At 36.3% G+C, this 20670-nt stretch overlaps 2 protein-coding genes across 8 annotated transcripts; one reads left to right on the top strand and one right to left on the bottom strand.

Moving 5' to 3' along the window:
• Window positions 1-630: 630 nt before the first annotated feature.
• Window positions 631-11247, top strand: LOC110839866 (uncharacterized). Of its 4 annotated transcripts, none has more exons than XM_022084429.2 (9): window positions 631-769; window positions 1031-1117; window positions 2358-2686; window positions 3893-3994; window positions 4279-4410; window positions 5641-5768; window positions 6553-6764; window positions 7287-7425; window positions 7900-11247. In XM_022084429.2, exons 1-9 carry the CDS (start codon window positions 671-673, stop codon window positions 8076-8078), a joined length of 1407 nt encoding a protein of 468 aa, XP_021940121.2. In that variant the 5' UTR covers window positions 631-670; the 3' UTR covers window positions 8079-11247. The 4 variants fall into 4 exon arrangements, with proteins under 4 accessions (XP_021940121.2, XP_021940122.2, XP_021940120.2 ...); XM_022084430.2 differs by having other exon boundaries at window positions 652-769; window positions 1025-1117; window positions 2358-2602; XM_022084428.2 differs by having other exon boundaries at window positions 652-769; window positions 1025-1117; window positions 4279-4404.
• On the bottom strand, window positions 8997-18672 carry LOC110839868 (retinol dehydrogenase 11-like). 4 transcript variants are annotated; one of them, XM_022084433.2, is made up of 9 exons: window positions 18513-18672; window positions 16627-16713; window positions 15523-15615; window positions 13859-13951; window positions 13083-13319; window positions 12060-12245; window positions 11576-11685; window positions 11153-11242; window positions 8997-10288 (listed from the first exon to the last, which is right to left on the bottom strand). In XM_022084433.2, exons 1-9 carry the CDS (start codon window positions 18568-18570, stop codon window positions 10184-10186), a joined length of 1059 nt encoding a protein of 352 aa, XP_021940125.1. In that variant the 5' UTR covers window positions 18571-18672; the 3' UTR covers window positions 8997-10183. The 4 variants fall into 4 exon arrangements, with proteins under 4 accessions (XP_021940125.1, XP_021940126.1, XP_021940128.1 ...); XM_022084434.2 differs by lacking the exon at window positions 18513-18672 and adding an exon at window positions 17684-17702; XM_022084436.2 differs by lacking the exon at window positions 16627-16713.
• Between the last annotated feature and the right edge of the window lie 1998 nt (window positions 18673-20670).

The following is a 20670-nucleotide window of genomic DNA, read 5'->3' as shown; positions in this document are numbered from 1 at the left end:
CACATTGTTCCAGTTATAGGAAGGGCCAGCTATGTACATCACAGTCCTTGTCTCAATTTGGAAATATAATTTCCATGGAAAAATTGCAAGAAAATGTTTATTCATGTCTTCCATAAATTTAAATCAATGGAATCATTTGTGACTTGGATAAATCATATTTTGTTTGAATGTTTAAGTCAATTTTATTAACTTTCATTTAGACAAAAGTATAGTAAATGGAAGAGGCTGGGCCACATAGACAATTTATGTAATTTAAGAACAGCTAGGAAGCTTAATATAAAATAATTTAGGTATATTTCGATAAGAAAGGGTGAATGTGGGACCAGATCTCGAAGAAGTTTAAAATTACTTTTCCAAATATACAGAAAGCGATATGCAATGTGGATTTGTACTTAACCTGATGGGAGGTAATTATAACCTTCATAACAACATTGATTTTAGCAATAGCGATGTACGACACCAGAGTGTGTTGGGCATCTGGGGCGTATGAAACTAATCAGGATGACCAATGGAAGTAATTGTCAATAACATATTCAACAGCATTTTCCCAATTAATATAATCTTGTTTCTGATAATTTTATAAATGCATCATAAAGTCATTTATGGTAGACCATGATTTAGTAGTTTAAACGTTCCACATACATAGTTTCGTCAAGTTATTACTATAGCAATGGTTGGTCACAACGTTAATAATCTAGACGCCATTATGGAATCGTTGGTAGGCTATGGAAGCGACGACGAAAGTGGTGAAAATTATCAATTTAATAAGGTAAGTGTTACAAAAAGATGAATATTTTATGTCTCATATACATAGAATTGTTTAAGGAAGTGAACTAAGTTTCAAGCTTGTATTAGATATAGTGATTGATGTCGTCAATCGTATTTGTGCGTTCGCACCGTTGGTTCTTGGTTGATTCCAAATAAAGTGCGTAATGGATGCCATATTTCTGTTGTATAATTTTTATATCATTAACCCTAAGGTTCTGTTCGTAATTAGAATGTAGTTTTTATGTTTCTTTTCGAGCTTCAGAAAGAAGATATAGAGAGAGGTATGGACAGGTTTCGGCAAGGCGAACAAGATGTGAACTATGACAATGTGCAGATGGATATGAGTGAGGTATGAAAATATTTTGTTTGTATCAGTTTTGGGTGGGAGAGACTGAAAGATTTCAAACAGTGTAATGGGCCTTATTGTTTGTTAAGGATAAGCATTATCCCAGTTCGTTAATTCAGTTTTATTGCAAAATGATTTATTTCATTACTAGATTTAAGATATTTTTGCAAATGTAGACATATACTAGATATTAATAGTTCCCTGATAGCAACCCCGTAATAACACAAACTTTTAAAGGGAGAAATGAAAACTTTAAAGTGCTTCAGCCAGATACCTTGTAAAATGCAATATGCCATCGGAAATGTTTATAAAGATCAAAAAATATTAACACGCTCTGTTAAATATACTACCATGTGCATGGACAGTGGTGCCAATGCCATCGCAAGGCGAGATGTGTAAAGTTGCAACGCTCTGATCTTCAAATCAACATTCAACAATCACACGATGTGATGGGGTGAGTACCAGCAGGCCAGGTATACTGTGAATATCTTACCAAGTAAGTGTCATACATCCTAGTATGTAGGAATAGCACACCGAGGGCAACAGCAGCTTGTACCAATACAGTTATTGGGTAAATGTAGATATGTACGTGCTTGAATGTGGTCAAGAGAATTATGGTCCTTTTGGAATGAGGGCTATATCAAGGCCTATTTTTGAAGTAACAGTAACAATTGTACATATTCATAGAGCTGCTCATCTGTCTTTCCTTTTAAGATGGCAGGTTTAACTCATTTTACCCAGAAATGACAATGTGTTAAGACCATGGTTAGCATATTGTTATGTGCATTTGAGTGTTGACTGTTATACTCGTAATACATCTGCATGCTGAGTTGGTCTTTCTATGGAAAATGTCATATAAGGTTACACTTTTCATAACATAATTTTAATCAGCTACGTAACTTACTTTTCATTTTGTTACTAATTTTATATTTACATGATTTAGTATTAATATTTTATTTAATGTAGGATCAGTAGCATAACATTACTATTCAATCATCAAGTGATTTATTATATTAGTTTGTAATGCATACATAGGTTTCCTCAAAGAAATCATAATTTTATTTGAAATTGGTTAACAAGACTGTTAATTGAAGTAGAGGAATGTTCTGATTATGATTCATTGTTCAGTGAAGCGCATGGTTCCAAGAGTTGGAAACAATGGCTTTGACAGCAGTTGGCATGATAACAGTGGGGCAGGCACATATCTGAGGTTTGATTAATGCATAATTTCTCTTCTTATCAGGAGTCAAACAACAACCATACTGGTAGTAGCAACGAGGATGATAAGTCTTCTACAAAATCATCATCGTCCCATTCATCACGGTGTTCGGACAACTCTGTGGCCAGCAGTAGGGGTGCTGAACGAGGTATGAGGCGAGAGGACGCTGTGAAGGATGGAAAACCTGGAAATGGGATTACCCCATCAGAAACATGCAACAAATGGGAACAGGGCAGTAGACACAAGATAGAAGAGACACACAGAGAAAGGTACTCTAAAGGAAAATCTGACAGAGAAAAGAAGGACCAAAATGTACGTCATACCAGCAGGGAGCAGGGGCACCGTGAATACAGGTTAGCCAACTGTTCATAGCATCAGATATGCGCAGATTGCATATAAAACACTATATAATCATTTAAATTTTTTTTGTACACAGTTTGAGTAATCCTTTTACACTTTACATTTTTCAATTGGAAAATCTAGAGGCAGTAACAGAGTGAACTTGCCAGAATTATGCGATGCACATATTTTTTTAACTTGTGGGTGTGGTTTATCTTGTCATGTGGTACTTTAAGCTAACAGTGACATAGAATGCGACAGATGTGGACTCGGCGTAAAAGATAAATGTTTCAAAAGTTTATGAAAGACTCTCGGGCCGCAAGCCACGTCAGGTGGCCGAATGGCGAATAGACCACGTCCTCTTTCGATGTTTCGAGAGCCATCTCTGCTCTCATCCTCGGAGGACCAGTTTTGTTATGCAGCTGCCCTGAGGATGAGAGCAGAGATGGCTCTCGAAACGTCGTCAGAGGATGTGGTTTATTTGCCATTCAGCTGCTTGACACGGCTTGCAGCCCGAGAGTCTTTCATCAACTTCGGTTGCCACGAAAGCTTCACATTTCAAAAGTTATTTAAAGTACAGAATTATTGCAGTAATCACTGTAAATATCCAATGTAGATTGTATTGGGTTCAAATGTCTTTCAGGAAGTAGAAGTTTAAATATGTTAAGAAATTAAAGAAATACTTTGCACTCATACATTTGAGTGCATGGTCCACAGTGATAATGTTTCGCTACTTTTTACGCAACAGTTTGATGTTTATGTACTGGTTATTAGCTTAGTTAAAATTTTGATACAATTATCATTAGCAGAGACATAGTGTGCTGGTATGATTGGTAAATGGTCAAAGGGGAAAGATGTGGATTCAAATAAGTTATCTCCTTCTATGGCTCTACAGTCCATATTCAGTCCATGGCCTCCTCAATTCTCCCCTTCCATTCGGTCCCCTGTTAGGTCCGTCTGTCCGAGGCTTTGATCGAGGTTTCGAAACATCTTCCTTTTTACGGTGCAAGATTCTTAGCCTTGCGACCAACTCTCAAACTGGAGGACCAGGGTACCTGTCTTAGTCTGACCTCTCCCCCTCGACCAATCTGGCTAGGGAGGCCCTACCAGTAGCTCTTGGGGTCACTGAGGTACTCAATCCCCACAACCATGACAAGGTGCAGGTACCATTAAGTGGGGAAAATAAGTTATAATGATATATTATTTAAATTTGTATGCAGAGAAAGTGAACATTCAGGACACGTTAAAGGCCGGGAACAAGACCGTATGAAGAGAGATGTTAGGAGAAGCAGGTCTCGCAGCAGGGAGCGAGACCGGGAGAGGTAGGATTTTTATGGTACTTTGTGATCGTTATGCATTTTAATCTTTGTGAGCTTAATAACCTTAACACTTGAAATAAAAATAATTGAATTGTGCATGTGAATGTCAGTATACTGAATTTAAAACCCTTCCGTATAGACGTATTTATGTCAAAAAATTTCACGTTAATGAAGTTTTATCAGATGGTTGCTGGATGACTTACATCGGAAAATTTTCTCTTAATGGCATGTAGCTCTAATGTGTGTATATGTTATAAAATTGTTTGAGATTTGTTCGTCATGTTCAGGCAGAGGTCACGGAGCCGTGACCAAAGTAGCAGAAAGCATTCACGTAGCCCTGTAAACAGACAAGGTTCATCTCGACATCGGGATGAAGCATCGTCTCATTATAAGCGCTCACGTAGCCGTGACAGGTACAGGTACAGTTAAATAAATATTTGTTTTCTGCTTTCATATGTCATACTCGGTAGTGTTTCACGAGTCAGAGATTATTATAATAAATAAGGAAACTAGTTGAACAGGAAATTTAAGTGTCAGTGGAAAATTAAATTTCACTTCTGTTGTTTTCATGGTGTGACAATTGAAAAAAAATTTACTGTAATAGAAATCACATTTGCTTATTTGGAGAAATAGTAGTTATATGGGCTAGTATTTGTTCACAGTTTTGCCCACTGCATTTTGAATGTGATATTTCTTTCTATTTTGATATGTTGAAACGCCTAGTTTCTTCATGTGAATCTTCTTTACACCTAGTTATAGTTGCTTCCTTATACTACCAAGGTAATTATGTTTTTCTTTGCAATTGGCCCTACTGCTGAATGTGTACAGCAGGGGTGGCCAACCCGCGGGCCGCATGTGGCCCGCCTTGAACATTTTTCCGGCCCGCGAGATTCATCACACTTTTACAAAATATATTTATATTTAATTTTTAGTGCTATATATTTCTTTACAATGTACGCTTAGTATCATTATTATTATATTATCTATGTTTACATGTAAGAATAATAGTAAACACAATAATAATAACTCATTATGTTTCAATTTTTCACTCCAAAAAAATGTCTATAGTGTATCTAAATCTAATATGGGGATATATAATTTTATATGTGGCCCGCGGAGTTATGATGCATTTCCAAAGTGGCTTGAAAGATCATTTGGGTTGGCCCAACCTGGTGTACAGAGTCACAAACACTGAATTTTAATTCTGTTGTAGTAGCATATTTGACCCTGACTGTTCAGTTGTCTTACATCGTGACAGATGCTGAAACTCATCACGTGATGTGCCACAGGAAACTGTATACAAATGGATTTAAGTGCCCCAAAATTGCATAACAAGTCTCACTGACACAGAACAATTAGCGTGTTTCACATCAATAGCTGAAAGTAGCATTGAATAAATATGTGTGATTTATTTATTTATTTATTTCGTATCGAAATACACACCATTCAAAGTAGAAATCATTAAATGATCTGCTTAAGAAGTTATCTTCGACAGGAAGTGCATATGTAGTTTTGCACCGAGGCAAAATAATTTTTCTCAGAGAGCGTAACATTTGTGCAACAGTAGACCAGATGTGCTCAAAATATGAGACTGCGTTATAAAGTGAAGTAGTAGGTGTGCCTAAGATATGTACTTGAATTTGTTACAGGAACAGGCGATCTTCGCCAGGCAGCAAGCGCCACAGGTCACATAGCCGTGACCGTGGGAAATCTAGCAGTAGCAGTAGTGGCAGCAGCAGGCGAGGCAGCTATGAGAAGAAGCCAAGCAAGCTTACAAGTTAGTCATGAGACAGATGCTTTATAATTACAAAGTTTTTTGATCTTGCATGTTTTATCTCAGGCACGATTCTTGGGATTTTGGTTTCACCATCACCTATCTGGAGTGTGCCCCCCCGCCCCCTTGCAGGTTCTTTTTCATAAATGAAAGTGGCAGGAGTGTGACCCGAAGTATTTACCGTTGCGGAGATGATTGTCTTTTGGGTTATTTTGTACGGATGATGGAGGCAGCAAGCACGTCTACCAGACTACATGGTGCGACATCCAACTAAGACGGTCATCTTTGTACATGCCACCTTGAGAACCTGAAATCTCGCCTGTTTACCATCATCTTGTATTGCATGCAGAATGGGAGGAGCTGCGCCTCTCTGCCTTGATAAATGTTGATATATTTACAGGGACAGTGTTTACTAAAGAATTTTTATTTTTTCCTGTATTATTTTCTGCAAATATAATCTTAATCTCAGTTTGTGAGCTGCCAAAAACTCTTGCGGCATTCAGACTGCTAAACGTTCACGGATGTATGATGTCTCAATGCTCGAAGGCCACATTTGCTCTGTGCGTCATGGCTAGACTGCAGGATATGTTTCTTCTATTTATCACATGGATGATAAAAGTGGGGTAGTTCCTTAGAAAAATGATAACGATATGAAACCGTGAGAGTGATGTTTCTGCCCACTAATACAGTGACCGCTTGTTGCTGTTTTTTTTTGTGGAAAACATTCAGTATTGTTACCATGAATGATGAATCTTATTATTGTATTTTATTTTTATGCTTGTGTCAGTCCTGGAGAGATTGGGCATTGAACTGAGACCACCCGAGGCTGTACCAGCAGTGACGCCGCAGCAGTTGCTGCAGAAGTCGATAGAGCAGCAGGTACAACAAGTGAAGACCAGTACTGGTATTGAGCTGCCGAAGTATTACAATCCTGCGGCCATGAACCCCGCGCGTTATGCAGAGCAGATGCAGAAACGAAAGCTGCTGTGGGGAAACAAGGTGAGTGTGCGTGTTGTTGCTTCTTGTGACGGAAATAGCCACAGATTTTTGGGCATAATAATGTTACAGAAATGTGTTCATCATCTTCGGCATGCCTCTTTGTCCGCATGTGGCAATGCATGAACTGCAAAACTGATCTTTATGAAATTTGATGGTTAGGAAAATGTATTCACTCATTTCTACCAGTTTTGGTTAAAATCAGATAACAGTAATGGACATCGTGAAGAACCGTGTATATTTCTCACATTTTTTGAAGGACGTTCAAGGGAAAATTAAAATACTCTTCTAGTGTAAGTTTTATGGTTTTGAGATAATTGAAAGGCGTTTCAATTCTTTGTTGTCTTATAATTTGTCAACCATGTTCTTTATCAATAATACTATGATTCTAATATAAATTTTATTGTGATACTGAGTACTTATTAGTGTCATTACATTTCTGCCCTAAATACCTCGTCATTGTGGTGTTACTTTTATCTTATCTGGGGATATGTTGTGGATTCTTTAAACTTGTGACAAACACAGGCCCAAGATGGGAAAACTGAGGAAGTAAAGCCTGCTTCAGTTTCAAATAACAAGTGGGAAGGAACGACGTTCGCCCAGGACCAAGATGGCAGGATGACCGCAAAGTTCAAGCGGCTGATGGGCATGAAGGATGCTGGAGGTATGCAACTTCTCATTCTTTTCTCGTTACTGAACATATTAGTTATTGTTTACTGCTCATAAAGGTGGATATTATTTATATAAGATTTTGTATATTATCATGGTGGTTTTACCGTTGTGAATGATGTGATTGGATCAGAACGCTAGAAAGTGTTAACTTGAGATCTGTTATTTTTCTGCAGATGAATCACTCTCAGATCTGTAGTCTTACATCCCAGCTAATAATGGCAGAAGACAGCCATCTTCGGACTCTTCGCCATGAAAACTTCAAATCCTACTTATTGGAAATTAAATATGAATGAATATGAATGAGTTGTTCGGTTTTACGAGCAGAATTAATGTAATTTGTACATTTACCTTTTTGCTTCTCCCAGCATAGATGAATTCTATTTTTCCAGCATTATATGTGGTTTATACTTCCTGAGGCATCTGAAAATTTAAAATATGCTTGACTTTATCTCTGTATTTTCTCCAGGATCAGGTGTTGGTTGTGCCTCCAGTGGCCCATCCTCCAATCCTGAGGGCAGCGAAATCTTGAAGAAACAAGAGGAATTGTTCAACTCGATGGAGATGCAATATGAAGTTGCCCGCGTTGCCACCCATACACATCGGGGAGTAGGGCTTGGTTTTGGGACTTTTCAGTATCCTCGATAGCGTCGTCATGTTTGTTGAGTGATTAAAAGTTCAGGGTACCTCAGTTTCCAGGGAATAATGTTTGAAAAACAAGTCTTGTAAGCGAGAGATCTGTATAGTACAAACATAGTTGGTGGAAGATGTTAAAGCTGAGGTAGTACTTAAGTGGTCATCTTCAGAAACAGCGAATTAAGGATTTAGTGTTTCCGTAAAGTACTAGTGACAGAGCGCATTTTCCTACTCCTTGAACCACTGTATGTACATTGTGTATGTACACTGCAGCACGTATAATCTGCACTTGGAGCCTCTTTATTTTGGCTTAGTCATAATTCTGTGTTCACGGCGGTTTTCATAGCATTTGCTGTTAATGATAGAAACTATGGAAACTTGGTGATTGTGATAGTGATTGCTTTTGAATATAAGTGTCAATGAGTCTGGAAGATAAATACATTGATAATAAATGTCATGTGTTTAAATTTGGTGTGTAAAATTTAGTCATCATTTCTTATTTATATTAATCATATGAGAGTCAGAATTGTTCATATTAAATATGTGCATATTCTAGGGAGCTTAATGAGGGGTGTGAATTATAAAATACACATTGACAGTAGTATGGGACGAGGCGTGCACCGGGTATTGGCTGGGAAGCCTGAGGGGAAGAGACCCGCTGGGGAGACCTAGACATAGATGGGAGGATAATGTCAGGCGGGATCTATGGGAGATAGGAGTTGAAGGAGTCTGGATTTCGTTGGCCCAGGACAGGGTCTGATGGAGGGCTTTGGTTAATTCGGTGATGAATCTTCGAGTTCCGTAAGCCATCTAGTTAGTTATATGGACAGTAGTAATCAAAATGAGTGTTACCTGGTATATTGGACAAAATAAATGTAGGCAGCTGGGTATATTCTTCTGAAGTAAGTTCTGAGAATGAAAATGCCGTAACATTGTTTATTATTATTTATTTTAAATCCATCATCTAGTGATGTTTCTGTCTGGTTTTGTCATCTCATAATAAAGCCTTTTCAGAAATGTTCTTGAATGTGTCCACTCTTCCCATGATTTTAATTGGTTGGTTTCTGCGTACAACTGTATTAGTAATGTAAACAATACTATAATGCCGTTACTTTCAGATCTTTCCTTCTTTTTCGTTACTTGATACTCTGTAGAACTTTGTCTCTGCTGCTTATAATCTTGAATCTCTCTTCGTCCTTGGCCACATTCTACTTCATAGGTCAAATTTAAGTAACATAACCTCTTCAGAGATTTCCAGTTTCAAATGATATGCCCAGGATTCCATGTTCTAGTCATTTAAGGATTTTATTTTCTTGTATTCCTTTATTCCCCCATACCAGGACATCATCTGTGATCATTGTGGATAAACTTGATCCTTTGTGTGGTTCAAGATTCACACCACCCTGATGAAAGAGGAAGTAAGCACCTCTGAGATGTCAGTCGGCTTCTACCATGCTACACGGCGCAACATCTCAATATTCATGCATGATAAATAATTTTTAAGTTTTCTGATCAATGTGCGTGTTTTACAAACACTAGAAAAGCACTTTTGATTTTTACATATGAAGTTCTACAGTTTGTTGACGATTTAAATACTAGTAACAGGTTTTTATTTGTTTAACAAGTATTTGCTGGTTATAACCTGATACAGGAGAATTTATTTGAATCGTATGAATATAGCTCTTTTTTTATTGGAAAGCGTGTTTTTAATTAACAGACTAAAATTCAGTTTAACATGTGTCACTAGATTTTTGTATGTGACGACCTTTGTACAGGCATGTGAACAAAGTTTTGTCTGGGCATCTTGTCTGTTGTGTTGCAGTAGGCACCAACATGAGAAGGGTGCTCAGAAACAGTCTGTGCCATGTCACCAGTATAGTGCATGTAAGTAGGATTTTTTGGTTTTCACAGCGGCGAGTATGAAGATGGCTGTCTCCTGGGCTCTTGCGCCATGTTTTCTGGTAGAAGTTTACAGACGTTTCGGAGGTCCTTGCCGACTCTTATGACTCAAACCGTTCAGTTACTGTTCTGCTATATAAAATAAAAGGTTTTTTGTAATGGTCCTTTGCAAATGTCGAACTGAGGGTGGGAAACCACTACTGTGAGATATCCTTGCACTAGAAATCTTTCTCTGCAGGCTTAAGGCCAACTAGGGCTTCAGTCTTCTCCCAAACCTTCTTGGCAAGTCCCTCATTCAATGCTTTATGTGAAGGTGTCACAACCTATTGGAGAAACAGAATGTTCATTAACTTCACTCCTTGGTACTGAGTAATTGTGAATTAAGTAAAAACTTATTATCTGCATCCCAGTGGTAAGGATCTATTTAAATGCAGGGGTGAATGGTTGATGTTAACCATGTTTGCCCAGCTAACACAGTTAACATGAATGCTCTGCCCTTGGTAAAATATTATATTCATTATTTGTATAGTTGTGAAATAGTCTCTTACTTTGATGGAAGAATACAAATACTTAGTGTCTGAGAAGAAAGTGCATGGGCTAAAGTGGGATTATGTAAATATTTAATTCAGGATACGTGATCAGGAACTCTTGGTTTTGTGCATAGTATAATGAGAGAAATGCAGTCTAGGAGGCTATGGTGAACAGGAGAAGTGCATGCAGAATTTGGGTAAGGAAGTCTTTGGTAGTTGGAACTTCAAAGACCAAGTAGAATATGGGAGGATGATATTAAAATGGATCTTAAGTAAGAACGAGTTGTGAGTTTGGGAGGTGGAATGAACTGGGTCAGCATTGTGTTTGATGGTAGGCTTTGTTATCAGTAGTGTCAGACCTTCAGATTCTACTGTGCTATGTGTCAAGACCCTTTAGACGCAGTGCTGATTTGACTGGCAAGATATTTAATAATCTATAGAATGGGACATTTGTTATAAATAAGAAAGATGCTGAGTGAGTTAGGGTAAAAGTAAATTATAGCCTAACACTGGATACAATGAATAATTCCCCTATAATGTGGTTAATAGGATCACATAAAATTTGAAGTAATAGTTAAAAGTTCAACTACACATAGAAAAACCTATTAACAATTTTAATGAACTTCGGTAGCTTTCTTTGTAGTTAATGCATCTTACCTGACAGTCACAGAAAAACTGGCCAGTCACGTCATCTAAATCTTTATCAACTGCCAAAAAGATGGATGTCTGAGCAGCTTCTCGTTCACTCTGGATGTAAAACAAGAATGCAAGGTCAAATTTTGGAGTTCATGAAACTGCATAGTACCATCTTGGCCCAAACATAATGCTTTCCTCTAAATATTGTCCTTTGCGGACTGGCTTTATGCATCTGTTATTAAATTTTTTTGGAGATCCATGGATCTACATAACAAAACTATGTACATATAATTGACAGTCAGTTTCTAATATGGTACAGTAGGCCTTCATTATACCACACCCCAGAATCAGACGTTCCACATGATTGTGTGCCCAGAGACAAATTAGATAAATTTTGTTTTCACATGCAAACAACACATTTAGGAAACATTTGTACCCACATACCTTGAAAAACATTTTCAGTATAAATTTGAAGATGGGTTGAAGTAGACCAGGTAGATAATTCCATGTCCTTGTGTAAACCAGACCAGGATGAACACAATTAACTGTCACTCCTGCAGACATACAGATTGAAGAGAATGGGGCCCTGCTCTTGTTGTACATGAACAGGGATTAATGCCCTTATAACTGATAACCATGTTAACCCTTTAAGCCCTGTGAAAACTATATGCTTTAAGTCACTAACTCTGCATTCTGCCCATACCGTGTTTATGTTTAGTGTAAACAGCAGTTATTTCCTTAAACATCATTCATCAACTGATCTTTGTAATGGTGAAGTGTTATATTTCCTTTCTTTCACATAATTGTTACACCAACTTCAACTTGTCAATAAAATTCTTGCCAATTTGCCATCATAATAATTGTACGCCATTACAGTGCTTTGAAGCTCAGATCTTATCTAAAATATCCTGAGAGGCATAGAACCTACCTGTTCCTTTTAGCTTCTTGGCTAATTCATTGGCAATCATCATGTTTGCCAACTTGCTGCAGAAATAAACTTGACTTTCATTGAATTTCTTTTCACAGTTCAGATTATCAATATCAAATTTGGCACAATGATGTAGCAATGAAGAGACCATTATAATTCGGCTGGGAGCACTCTTTTTCATTTTTCCTGTAATTAAAGCAAATAAAGATTTCAGGAAAGCATTACAATGCTATTATTATCGGGCTTACAAGTACACGGCATTTTACATCATTCAGTAACCATCAATTAACCCAGAAAGTTGAGATAATTTTTCATAGTTACTAAAGCAACTGTGGGATTCACAAAGCATCACAAATCAATATTTAAGGTCCGTTTAAGGACTGAGCTATCAGTTAGATGAAGTAAAGACTTAAGAAAGAAAATCAACAAAAAATAGTTTAATATTATGTACTGGGTATTTCACAACTTTTTGTAAGCATTTATTTTTTCTTATATTTTTATCTTTCATCTAAAGGACAGTTTTTATTGAAATAAAATTATATATACAGTGTTTAATAAATACAAGCTCTTCTAGAAATCCAAAAGGAATTCTCAAATATATATACTAAAAGTAGGACATAAATCATTCTTGCAATGTACAGGTTCAGAATTGTTAAACTAAGATTCAATAAAGGATTTACATATTCCTTACTTCCTGTAATATTGGAAAATAATTGGTAATGTTTACAGGTTAAAATATAAATTCCTGTTTGCTGACAGTAGTATAATTACTTTTTATGCTGCTCTCACAATTTTGTTAGGTTATGTTACACTTGTTGAAAGGAATATTATTTTAATCTTTGCTTGCGGTGGGCTGAGCAGTGTTGCTAAATACTTAAGAGACAATGTGATTTTATCTTTAGCAGGAGTACAAACTATCATGATCACAAGACAATGTTATTAAGAAAGATTAACAAGATTCTTTGGTCCCTGGCCCCATAGTTGACTATGTATGGATGCCCTCGCTTATGAAAGTAAACTTACCCACTAAGAGGCATGTGAGCAGAAAAGGTCCAAAATGGTTCACTTGCATGCCAATTTGAAGATTGTCTTCTGTCTTCTTATTTCCCAGACCAGTAGCGCCTGCATTATTGATGAGAATGTCTACACGTGGCTCTGTGTTAATAATGTTGTTGGCAAACTTGCGAATTGATGCTGGAGAACTCAGGTCCAGATGTTGTACCTCCACTTTTGTGTTTTCAGTTCGTTTAATAATCTCATCTGTTATTAAAAGGAGCCAATTGAACATGTATTAGAAACTCTCACTGGAAGCTCCATGCAAGTAATGTGTTTGTGTTATGCCCGTTTAAAATGTCACTAAGGACATGGTGATATTCCTCTAATATTTCTCTATCTAGTCAAGGAAGTTCATGTCAGTCATGGTCTTCCACGTGATGCCATGTGGTCTTGTAAGTGGTCCTGAAAATTGAGCGCGTTACTCTGAGACGTAACGACCTACAAGAACACGTTGCATCACAACTGATAACACCATGATTCACATCTTCTGTGCTGTGAGAACTTAAAATCTAAGAAAATGTATGTTATTATAAAAGTCAAAGGTTCATTATGTTCATCACAAAAGTGTGCCCTTAGATCCCATCCTGAACCACTCAACATAGTTTTATTAAAAATCATACGAACTTCTTACCACAAACAGGTTAACATTACTTAATTTTCTTTAAGATGTCTGTTGATTTCTTTTTCACTTCTTCAGAAAATGATGATAACTGGTTTCTTTGATATAGTTGCAGGACACTTACCACAAACTATCTGCCCCTTCTCCACATCTCTGCAAGCAAGTATCACCTTACCACCTCTGAAAGCCAAGGCAACTGCTGTCTCCTTCCCAATTCCTGAAACACAACGAATACACCCTTTCTTTACATCATGGAAAATATAATATTAGTGCAGTTAATTAAAGAAAATTCCCTGCCTCTTATGAAAATCATTGGTTTGTTTTTACAGGTCTTCCACCATCCCCTGTCCTGAACTATCTTATTTCTTCAAGGGTGATTTTAATATTATCCTCCCATCTGCATCTAAGTCTTACAGCTGTTATCTTTTCTTGCTCAATGTTGCCAGTACCATTTTGTACGCATTTCTTCTAGCTGACATGTGATGCGTACCCCACTAATCTCATACTTTTTGATTTGATCACCCAAGTAATACCTGGTGAAGAACACACATTTTAAAGCTCCTCGTTGCTTAGTTCTGTTGATCCTCTTGTCACATTCCTTCTTAGGCCCCAGGCTTATGCAACTTTGGCAGGATGCTTAAATTTTTTATCTAAGCTTCACAACTAATAAAAATTATCTTGAAGCAGGAATATTAACTGGAGGGTTCATGCTAATTTATTCACATATTTTGCTACATTAAATCAACTGCTGACGTTATATATTGTATTAGACTAGCATTTGAAAATGTGACAGACAAAAAATTTGCTATCTCTCTTTTAGTGGAATCTGAAGGTTCAACACTACTAACATAAATCATTAAAAAATTATTGTCTGTGTCTGTTATAACCCATCGCCCTCTCAGTCTTCCAGAGGGTTTCTTGCCAAAATTCTATACTTATTTCTTGTCTCCTAACCCCAGCTACATGCCTATCCCATTGCAGCCTCCAAAAATTCACTGTCTTAACAATACCAAGTGACCTGAATAAGTTGTTTAGTTCCTCATTATGCAAGTTTCTATCATACTTCTTAGGTACAAATATATTTGTGGTCGTATTATTTTCAAACAATTATTCCCTAACAGTGAGAGCCTGTTTAAAACAAGAAAGTAGAATTTTCATAGCTCTTGAAATCGTGCCGAATATTGCTAGGCGTTTTAAGTTGTACATGAATAGCCATTGGCCAAAGTTTTAAAAACTACACGAACATTTGTTCATACGTAACTTAAATTTACATACAAGAGCCAGTTCTGACGCAGGTCTAGATATCTGCATCAGAATCCGGTCACAAGTCTGTTTTGAATAGCTTAAAATATTCCATGTTATTAAATCATTTGGTTTATGTTCAAAACTACTGAATATTCAGTATATGTTGAAGGTAGGAAGTATTCATATTTAGATTTCCACTTCTTTGACCTCCTGGCCCAATGTCCTCTATTGTTAACAATGACGCCCTTACAACCACTTTATTATTTAATTACAACTAGTTAACAATAGAAGTACGAATAAACTATGTACAACATAATATTAATCTCGTTAATGACAAAATTTTCTGTCCACTTGAATGTGTGTTTAAATATATTTAAATTGTAGTTTGAGTGATTGTTCACTTTCTCCAACTTGAACCAAAATTCAACTCCGTATATTTTAAAAATTATTCTAAATGGGAGAATTTATTCCAAAAAAACTATTATATACGGCTGATTGGAAAGTCAACTGAAAATAACGCATTTTTAATTAATTAATACTCGCCTGAGTTTGCACCAGTAATGATGACTGTTTTTCCAATGATTCGTTTCATGCTCTTGCAAGTTCCTGTGGTCCATTTCAAGTATGCCTTCAGCCCTTTACATTAAAACAATCATGAATAACCATGTTAAAGGTTCGGGGTTCAAATCCAACTTTAAAAATAGCTTAATTTAACCCTTTGAAGCACGAATTTCATCTAAATAATATTTAAGTAATAAATACTTTTAAAAATTCACAAATAGTATCCGCTGCAAAGATCAGGTGTTTATAAAATGATCATTGTGCATTGTTAACAATATGAAGTCTATAGGTGCACTCTGCGGACAAGCACATATTTATTGAATGTTAAAGCAGATGGCACATTTATTTAATCACCGTGATTTAGTGGATTAAAAATTGTTGGGAATCTCGATTCTATTCTATATGAAACTTTCTAGAACTTGAAAGAACTCACCAGTTTTGAATATGAAATTGGAGACGTCTGTTTTTCAATGTCGTTCTTTTCAATTGTTGACATTTTTAAATATTTTTATATACATTTAGCATGATGACGTGAATACTTAGAGCCATTTGAACTATTTATTTATGTTTCTACTACAATATCTCGCATACAAACAGTAAAACCTGAAGCAGTTTTTCCGACATGTAATTGATACGTAACGTTTTAATAACTTCTTATTTTGAAAATATTCTAGTACGAATTACTTATAACTATAGGCTGCATAAACTCCAGTGTACTTGTTACATCTTAATGTCTTGACAACAATGTTCGAGGTATTCAGTTTAGCTTACGGGCCTCTATTGTTGAGTTTCATTACGCATTCAACCAGCACGTTAAATATTAAGAATTTAGAGTACCATCATAAATGTTCTATAAATTAAATCAACACTTTTTAGGATTTGAAAATGTTAAGAAGAAACCGTTTCAGTTATGTGAACGAATGTATCATGACTCCAGTAAGCCTATACATTGGGACATGTAACAAAGCAAACAGGCTATCAACATTCGGGACTATCAGTTTACAAAATACTATTAATATCACTGAATTGAATGTCGTTTTAGATTATACTATCGCAACATTTAAATATACTACTTGAAATTCGTACCTATTAATCCAAACACCATAATCCAGAAAAGATAATCGGAAATGGTTGGACCCAATATGACACGGAGCACAGGCTTCAGTAATCCTCCTGCCAAGAACATGATGATATTTAAAAGTTGATAAAGACGAAGCCTGTTGATCATTGTAGGATTTGAGGTTTTCACGGCGATGAGTCTGAAGATGGCTGTCTTTTGGGTTGTTGCCCCATCTAGTCTGGTAGAAGTTTACCGACATTTCAGAGGCTGTTGCTCATCGCCCTGATGATGGAAGCAGCAAGGAGCTCTGAAACGTCGGTAAATTTCTACCAGACTACACGGCGCAACACCCCAGAGGACAGCCATCTGCTGTTAATCATTCATCCTCACATAGTGAAAATAAGTTTTCAAAGTCAATTGAATAAAAATTTTTTTGGATATTATCCATCGTCTAGTAAATATAAAACGTAAAACGACGTTTCGGAGATGGGACTCTATCTCCGTCTTCAGGTTCCTACTCAGTTGGGCCCACTAGATAGAGCTAATCCCTATCTCCGGACAAAGTAAAAAAGTGAAAGTCCCGGAATAAAAAGGCATAACCACACCATCCATCCGTGGGACGTAAAAGAATGGATGGTGTGATAATGCCTTTTTATTCTGGGACTTTCACTTGTTTACTTTGTCCGGAGATAGGGATTAGCTCTATCTAGTGGGCCCAACTGAGTAGGAACCTGAAGACGGAGATAGAGTCCCATCTCCGAAACGTCGTTTTACGTTTTATATTTACTAGACGATGGATAATATCCAAAAAAAAATGTTATTCAATTGACTCTTCACCATCGTCAAGAAGTTTTAGATTTGATAAGTTTTCAAAGTGTTTGTCGCAGTTTGTTTCAAACACCTGTAAAGTCCAATTTGGTATTTGATAAGAGTTATCACTAAAAGAATAAACACGTTGTAAGGAGGAAAGAAACATATTTATCTGATTTATTTAGAGACCACATATTCAGCTTAAATTTTTGTCTATTTAATATTTAATTTATATGAACAAGCCTGTGTTTGGAATAAATTATGTTTACGCACCCATATAAAGTATTTATGGAGTGTAAAGACCGCATTTTGTCGACATTCATTTATCAAGAGCGTAGTTACCTTGCAGACGGACGTGCAGAGTACACTGGAAGTTTAAGCATAAGAAAGTCTTGTACCAGTGAAACACACTCCATCTCATTTTTGCAATTAGACATTTTTCTAGTAAGTTTTTAAATGGACATGCAACTACTACATATATTTGAAGTTCAAATCTGAAAAAATAAATTGGCTTCTCGTCTGATTTTCTTTTGTTTGTCACATTATCTTCACCAGCTAATAGGTCAAATTTTAGACGAAGAGAGATACATATACACTTGATATTTTCAACTGTAATACAACCAAACCTCATACATCGATCAACAATAAGCTTTTGATGTTTTCTGCATAAACAATGCAAATAAAAAAAATTATTTTTCACAACATACACAGTTTTTTATAGTAAAATATATTTAAAAAGGAAAAATTCAACAATGGAAAGATCATTATATTAATAATATGGCTAATTGTTAACCTGTGTAAGATTTTCACTGACTCTTAAAGCAGGCGCTGAAATGAAATCATACATATTATAATCAAGAATCTTTTAAAATATAGTATAATTAATAATAGAATTTATAAGTCAGTGGGCCAACTATGTCAATTAATGTTCCTTTCTGTGATCGTTGAATGCACAGACGTGGCTTATATTAATATAATGAAATGAATTCTCTAGTACCTTAAACATATGGTGGTTTGTAATTTTACAAACCCTTTTGGGCTAGAAATTACGAAAACATACAGATAAATACTGGAAACTGTATTATGAGTATGCAGCTCGTACCTAATATTGTAAGCATTATCACCCACAATGGGTAGAAAGTGTAGAGTATGTCGGTCATGTTGTTCACTTGCCCAAAACCACGATCAGCACTGAATGAGAACTAGTTGACAAATGGTGTACCCAACCATACGTAGAACCTCACACAACCAACAGACTGAATCTATTAACACCGACCAACCTTGATACATTCGTAATATTTGCTGTACGCACTACCGCTGTATGAATTTCACGAGTGTAGGGTTAAATACAGTAACAAACGCGTTTTCCCAACAATGCTGAGCGCAAATTAAAATCGTCAACATGTCGACAGCGAATAAACCGATTTTGATTAAATTTGATACTGAATATATTTACGAAAATCTGTCGAGCCATTTTTCAGACAACTTCGATTACCTTCTTACATGATAGCATAAATACTTTTGAGCTTATTTCGTTAGTATAAAAATATATTCGTCATACCATTCCATTGTTGTATGTTGTAGCCTAAGGAATTCAATATTCCTCGCTTTTTGTCTGAATTGTTGGACTAAGTCATTTAGATTTTGTTGCAACAAATGAAAACAGATTACAGCTCCTCTCCTTTGCACCCCGTTCATCCGCGAGTCTCTGCCTTACAACTCTTTCAACAATGTTAATTCTGTGAAGATAGATTTATTTCTCGAAAACCTTTAATTTCATCTGGGGAGGGGGTAATAAAACTTTGTAACTGCTGGTAAAAGCTCTGGGTTAAAGGTCACTGACTCCAGCCAGCACCAATTAAAAAGTCGAAGGTCATATTGTGGAGAAAGCTGTTTGTATATCTCCTAAACTGTTAGCGACGCTGTACTTCAATTGCCTTGGCATCCATTTTTCTCTTTTGTTGCATTTATAATCACATTGCAGTCAGGAAACATTATTCTTCGTGTTTTCTTAAATATTCTCCATATTGAAAAAATATTTCATGGAAAAGTTATTGGTACAGATCTTAATTAGGTCTATATTCAGTGCCATTCAACAATGTTTACACGAAATGACACTTTTGAGAGAAATTAATAAATTGAATTATTTCTTCATTGTAAAACAGGGATTATAACATATCACACCCATTCATAGCCACTTGACAGTGAGAAGTAAAGATTATTAGGATAGCAAATCAAGGAAGATGAGATAAGTATGGCATGTAGAGGAGATAAGAAATTCATATCAAATTTTAGCTGGAAAGCCTGAAGGGAAGATATCACTTGCTAGATCCAAGGATAAATGGAACTATAATACTAAAGTTGATGTAAATAAATAAGGTGCAGGTTTGATTCATCTGGCTTGAACACTGCAATGCATCTCTGCGTTCCATAAAGGGCAGAGAATTTCTTGAGCAGCAAAATAATTATTAGCTTCTCAAAATGGATTTTGCTTCATGGGGTTAGCTAGTTCTTTTTGTGTGTATAACTTAGGCATGCAACATAAAAAAATGGCTATTATAAATTAGTTTTAAAATTTCAAGTGAGGAATAGGTTATTTTACGTAAACCCGAGTTTGAAATTACGCTCTTTTGATAAGTGTCCAGTGGAGCCTGAATGGTCCAGTTATACATTTTTGTATAACACTCATGATAGTTTGTTGTCATACAGAAATGCCAGCATAATGAAACCAAAAAGAAAGAAATTGACCTTTTTCTGAGTGTCGCGGTCCGCATGTTAACGTGACGGTGACCTTATTCTGACAAGTCACAGACTTTGTTTCAGTCACAATTGGAACAGCAAGTCATGCCTTTATCTATATTCATTAACCTGTTTCTCACAGTGGGGAAAAAAAGTCACAATTTTAAAATAGTTTAATTTGAAAGGTAACTGGATAACCCAGTCTGCATCTAGGCATGACACAGCATTGTATGCTCATTTGTTTTTTATGCGGTCACTGAATAAGGTTGCATTTAATTTTTTGCTTGTTGTTCCATTCACCAGTCTAAATGTTTGATACCCAAAGCTATTAATGTATTCCAATTGAATTTGATATTGGATGTTTGCACCAAAAGATGCCAGCTAAATTTAAATTCAGTTCACGTTAATCAAAAGCAAAATGTGGTAGTTCCCCCCCCCCCTTCTGAGGCCTTCTATTTTCCCCTGTTAGTATCATTCCAATACTGCTCCATATTCACTCATGTATCACCTGGGGGATAGGC

This window comes from Zootermopsis nevadensis, unplaced genomic scaffold, assembly GCF_977971745.1.
Source record: "Zootermopsis nevadensis isolate Lab colony 2312 unplaced genomic scaffold, Znev_1.0 Znev_ptg000027l, whole genome shotgun sequence".
NCBI classification, from domain to species: Eukaryota; Metazoa; Arthropoda; class Insecta; order Blattodea; family Termopsidae; genus Zootermopsis; species Zootermopsis nevadensis.
Note: the sequence above shows the minus strand (reverse complement) of the source record. Positions and strands in the feature narration are given on the sequence as shown.